The sequence below is a fragment of the Ylistrum balloti genome, unplaced genomic scaffold (genome assembly GCF_031769215.1).
Source record: "Ylistrum balloti isolate Yb309-2 unplaced genomic scaffold, AGI_CSIRO_Ybal_v1 Utg369764, whole genome shotgun sequence".
NCBI classification, from domain to species: domain Eukaryota; kingdom Metazoa; phylum Mollusca; class Bivalvia; order Pectinida; family Pectinidae; genus Ylistrum; species Ylistrum balloti.
Window position 1 is genome coordinate 696387 of NW_026781961.1, and position 5384 is coordinate 701770.

Here is a 5384-nt window from a genome sequence, read left to right on the forward strand (position 1 = left end):
AAATCTTTCTTTTGACAATTTTATGATCCATGGGCCTTATTCTCCTCGTCTTTTCCTTAACTTTACGTGTAAATCTTTCTTTTGACAATTTTATGATCCTTGGGCCTATCTTATTCTCCTCGTCTTTCCCTTAACTTTACGTGTAAATCTTTCTTTTGACAATTTTATGATCCTTGGGCCTTATTCTCCTTGTCTTTTCCTTAACTTTACGTGTAAATCTTTCTTTTGACAATTTTATGATCCTTGGGCCTATCTTATTCTCCTCGTCTTTCCCTTAACTTTACGCGTAAATCTTTCTTTTGACAATTTTATGATCCTTGGGCCCATCTTATTCTCCTCGTCTTTCCCTTAACTTTACGTGTAAATCTTTCTTTTGACAATTTTATGATCCTTGGGCCTATCTTATTCTCCTCGTCTTTCCCTTAACTTTACGTGTAAATCTTTCTTTTGACAATTTTTTGTCCTAGTTCTATTGACTTTTTGAGTCTGAATTATGATTCAGTTGATGGATGTTATTTTCTGCAATAATATTCGATTCCAGCCAAACTTTTGTTCTGATGTCTGAAGGAAAAACTCGGCTACACATTCCCGGGCAATGGTTTTATTTTGTCACAGTCATAATTTAGTGTCTTTATGAGCTCTTGGCAGCCATTCTCCTGTCCCTCTCCTCAGCGATGGACAGCTTAACACCCTTACCGCGGGGCAGGGAGATCCATGGCTTGTTTCCTTTGCCAATCACGAAGACATAACTCAATCTGAAAACAAATGAAAATCTTCATTATCTTTCTAAATCTTCCTTTCAGCCATACCCCTCTGTGTATTGGTAGGTCATATCCAAGGATGATTCTCAACCAAATAAAAAGGGATCATCTTGCATTTTTCTATTAATTTATTTATTGTATTTACCATATAAAAAACTGCTGCTTTTTTCCTTTGTGTTTGGGTGTGCTGTTTATAAATGGACTAAAAAAATTGGCAAAATTTTTTTGTTTTAAAAATGCAAAGCGTACCAGTACCACTAGCTCATGGACTCAATTTCAATAGCACTAAAAAATAACAAACCACACAATAGCCTTTTAGAAAATAAAAACATCTTAATCAAATTATCTAGGTCACTGCCTTCTCCCTCCCAGGAATCCCCATTCTTTCTCAAAAACATGAAATATTCTCGGAACAGGCCTCCTTGTCGTTAATTCACACATGACTTTTATTCACAACCAGTCATGATTTATGTTTTAATATAGATGCATCGCTTGGAATTTTATGTCCAAACTCGGACTAGTCTATCTTCAAGACGGCCATGCAGTTGTTGCATTATGGAAGTTGTTGTAGAGTGCTTCCAGTGGCAGGCTACGTGGGGAAGGGCAGATAATTGAAATGAGACAGTACTGAGTCTTTTATGGGTACCTGTCCATCACAATTTTACAAATTTACAAGAAATATGGGACTATAAGAATTTTGTTAGCCTGCAAGGGCCTACGCTTATGTTTAACAATACAGACAAATTGCCTTCTGTTGTCTGTGATATCAATGAATTGTTAAAAAAGGACTCTGCGGCTTATAACTCTGAAAATACCGTATTTATTTCTCATTTGCAAATCAAAATGAAAGTTTTAAATTTTCATAAGTGTATCGTTAAGTCATTTGTTCATTACGACCAAATTCATTGATAATAAAATGTGGTCCTCAAAATTTTCTCAGCAGAAGCATAGGAAATATGAATGTGAGTGAAGAGACAAAATACAGAAACAGAATTTCAAGAGAGCCTAACAGGAGTCCTGTTGAGGTCTACCCACCGTGTAGCAAAAGTGTGTCCTAAAGCATCCTTGATGTGTACAATGTCAAAAGATCCTGGATGTCTCTCTCTGTGCTGAATTATACCAACTCTGCCCAAGTTATGACCTCCAGTGATCATACACAAGTTACCTGAAACAACACATAAGCTCTATATGTAATGTGAACAACAAGTCGCCTACTAAGGGTAATTACAAACGGATACCTGCATAACCATCCAAAGGGAAGTGTCCCACGCTGTTGTCTTAATGGATAAAGTTTCTCAAACTGACATTAGAGTTGTCAGCACATTTTTCTATAAACAATGACTGCGATTTTAAATATCTCAATGTATCAAGCCATTGGTAATGCCCAAAAACACAAGTCAGTGGGCGACCGTCGACAGAAATTTATCTTGGCCTCAGTTTGACTACACAATATCAGAGAACAGATGAAGTATAGCTTCGAAAGGGCCATCAAAAATAAAATAGTAAAAACAAGTTAAATAATCACCACAGATGTTTGTAATCTATAATCTTCTATTTATTTATTTATTTTTTTCAAAAAGTATTTTCTTCATCTGCAATTGTAAAACCAAAACTGGTGGGGGAATTCTTACCAGAATCAAATTTGATGAACTCCTTCATTTTGCCAGTGGCAATGTCCACCATGACAGTGTCATTAACCTTGGTCAAAGGGTCAGGGTAGCGGATAGTCCTGGCATCGTGAGTGGTCAACATTGGCACACCCTTAGCTCCAACAGTCACTCTCTTCACTCGGCAGAGTTTGTACTTAAAACAATCAAGGTTTTAATCTCAATGCATATCAAACCTTAAACCAGAAACTTGTCTTTTCCCTATAACAAGTCTGGGCTAGTCGAAAAATCTAACAGGAAAAAATGTTAACAAGTCACATCAATGAAATTTTATTCACAAGGAAAAAATATCTTTAGGACATGAATGCCTTTGCTGCTATGCAAATCAGAATCTGACCAGATGTAGAACATGATGTTAGGAATTGGATGCTATAGGATAAATATGAACCCAATCAATCTGTTTGGGAGGTTTCCAAGAAAAGACACTGATTCAGAACATGACGCGAGTTGATGTTTGGCTTTGCATTGTTTTACATGCATCCTATCAAGAGCTATGGTCCATTACTGAAGGCATCCAGCACTTATTACAAATGCATGAAAAAGCATGAAATTCTGTATAATATGAATGAGGATTATCACTATTGACGAAAGAAAATCAGTTGAAATCGGATAAGGTTATCAATGTAGTTATCAATTACATAATTGGCTGACAGTGTCAATTGGCAGACAATGTGTTCAATATTTGTAGAAAATGAATTATTTTCTTTTTTTAAACCTAGAATACCTGATTTTATTATTATTATTGCATTCTTAAATGGCCGGTCAACAAATAAAAGGTTGTAAGGGCCATTAAACAGTAAAGAATACCCGACTTACCTAGAATTTACATAAACCTAGAATATCTGGCTTACCTCGAATTTACTTAAACCTAGAATAGCTAATTTACCCAGAATTTACATCAACCTAGAATACCTGACTTACCTAGAATTTACTTAAACCTAGAATACCCGACTTACCTAGAATTTACTTAAACCTAGAATATCGGACGTACCTAGAATTTACTTAAACCTTGCATACCCGACGTACCTAGAATTTACTTAAACCTAGAATATCGGACGTACCTAGAATTTACTTAAACCTAGAATAGCTAATTTACCCAGAATTTACATAAACCTAGAATACCTGACTTACCTAGAATTTACTTAAACCTAGAATATCGGACGTACCTAAAATTTACTTAAACCTTGCATACCCGACTTACCTAGAATTTACATAAGAACAAATGTTATTGGCATCTTTCCTATGGATCATCACATCAGATAAGATTAAACAATTAAGACGATAGATGATATCCGAACATCATTCCGTCACTAATCAGTATCAAAATGATTATGTAGAACTTCCTATTACCAACTTCGGAATCACTAGTCATTTTATCAATAGACACAACATGCCATTTTCCTACTTTTTCAAGAAGATTGAAATACAGGACTGTTTCAGTCTACAGTTGTTTGCCTACGACACGAGGACGGACCTACTGATCTTATTTGGCTTTCTGACGAGCTGAGATTTTTTAAGCCGGTGTTAAAGCTGTCCAGGTCCTTCCCTATTTATGCCTGAAAAATACAGGAATCTTGGCGCCCCCACCTCTGGTACCACATCAAAACTATGTGACATATCTAATCTTGACCACCAGGAAAACCAGGTCACAGCTTTCATATTAGAGCTTACCTTGGCTTCCTCTGGCTTGATACGATGAACTGTAAATCGTCCTTTTACATCATACAGAAGTCTGAAGTTCTCATTTGTCTTCTCAATGGTGATGACATCTAACAAACAAAATGTCATTTGTTACTTCAAGTTTGTATGACATTAATTTTGAAAATGCCATTCTTAATGAAATTTCAAAATTTCCACTCAACTGTATCAAGTCATTGGTAATGCCCTACAAACACATGCTGGTGGGCGACCGTTGACAGAAATTTCTGTTGGCCTCAAATTGACTATACATGAACACAGGTAAGATCAAGGATAGCTTCGATAGGGCCTGTTTGGTCTTTTCTTTAAACAGAATATTTGTTATATTTTGAAGATATATATAAATACCATCTAAAACAAGTACAATTTTTTTTTTAAATTGAGACATAAAATGGGATTTCAGTGTCGTAGCAAGTAGCAACTGCATGTCTGCCTGTCTGTCAAGATAAATCAATTCTGACCTCTTGTACTTACCCATAAAACCAGCTGGGTAGTCCTTGGCGGTTCTCACCTTCCCATCAACTTTGATCAGCCTCTGGTTAACGATCTTCTTCACTTCATCGTATGTGAGGGCATACTTTAATCTGTTACGCAGGAAAACGATCATGGGAAGACATTCCCTCAACTTGTGTGGGCCAGTGCTAGGTCGAGGAGCAAAGACACCACTCAATTTGTCAAGCATCCATGACTTTGGCGCCGTCAGGCGCTTCATAGATTTCCTACGTCCTCGGTAACCCTGAAAATCAAACGTCAAAAATAAGAGCAAAGGGAACTTATACTGAATCTAAATGTTGTTGATACTTGCACAAATATTCTTTTTTTTTTTGGATACATTCTCTGCAATGGACACCAGACTACAGCTCTCAGCAGCATAATTTTTGCTCTGTTGTTAACTTTATACAACATTCCCCAACTGCAATCTATGAATTGGTTGCTAAAATCTGGTGTTTTTACAAAGTGAGAAATTCTGACGTTTGACTGCAACCAAGACAACAAAGTACTGAAAATAGATGCAGTACTTCCAGTCTAAATGGCCCATGTTACAATAGTAGTTAATATGGTGGCAACTTGTGCTAAGATTTATAAGTAGTCAGAATTGTCAGTTAACATCTTTTAGCAAAAAACAATTTACCTTGTCACAAAGCAATGCAACTTAAAAAGTGATATATTGCAAAAGTTACTGTTTAATGGCCAGTTTGTGTATTGTACACAAATTTATGGTATTTCCCGACCTGCTCATAAAATGAAAGAACTGACC

The 5384-nt window shown here is 36.3% G+C and overlaps 1 protein-coding gene across 1 annotated transcript; it reads right to left on the bottom strand.

The window, feature by feature from the left end:
* Window positions 1-585: 585 nt before the first annotated feature.
* Window positions 586-4857, bottom strand: LOC132543726 (small ribosomal subunit protein eS4-like). The gene is made up of 5 exons (XM_060207247.1): window positions 4601-4857; window positions 4100-4197; window positions 2393-2564; window positions 1797-1926; window positions 586-755 (listed from the first exon to the last, which is right to left on the bottom strand). The coding sequence occupies exons 1-5, from the start codon at window positions 4836-4838 to the stop codon at window positions 632-634; spliced, it is 762 nt and encodes a 253-aa protein (XP_060063230.1). The 5' UTR covers window positions 4839-4857; the 3' UTR covers window positions 586-631.
* Between the last annotated feature and the right edge of the window lie 527 nt (window positions 4858-5384).

Excerpts from the sequence above, each read along its gene's own strand:
- LOC132543726 (XM_060207247.1), bottom strand. The coding sequence starts at position 4,838 with ATGAAGCGCCTGACGGCGCCAAAGTCATGGATGCTTGACAAATTGAGT. Across the intron at positions 2,565-4,099 it reads TCAAGCCAGAGGAAGCCAAG|TACAAACTCTGCCGAGTGAA; the intron begins GTAAGCTCTAAT and ends GATTGTTTTAAG. Across the intron at positions 1,927-2,392 it reads GTTCATCAAATTTGATTCTG|GTAACTTGTGTATGATCACT; the intron begins GTAAGAATTCCC and ends GTGTTGTTTCAG.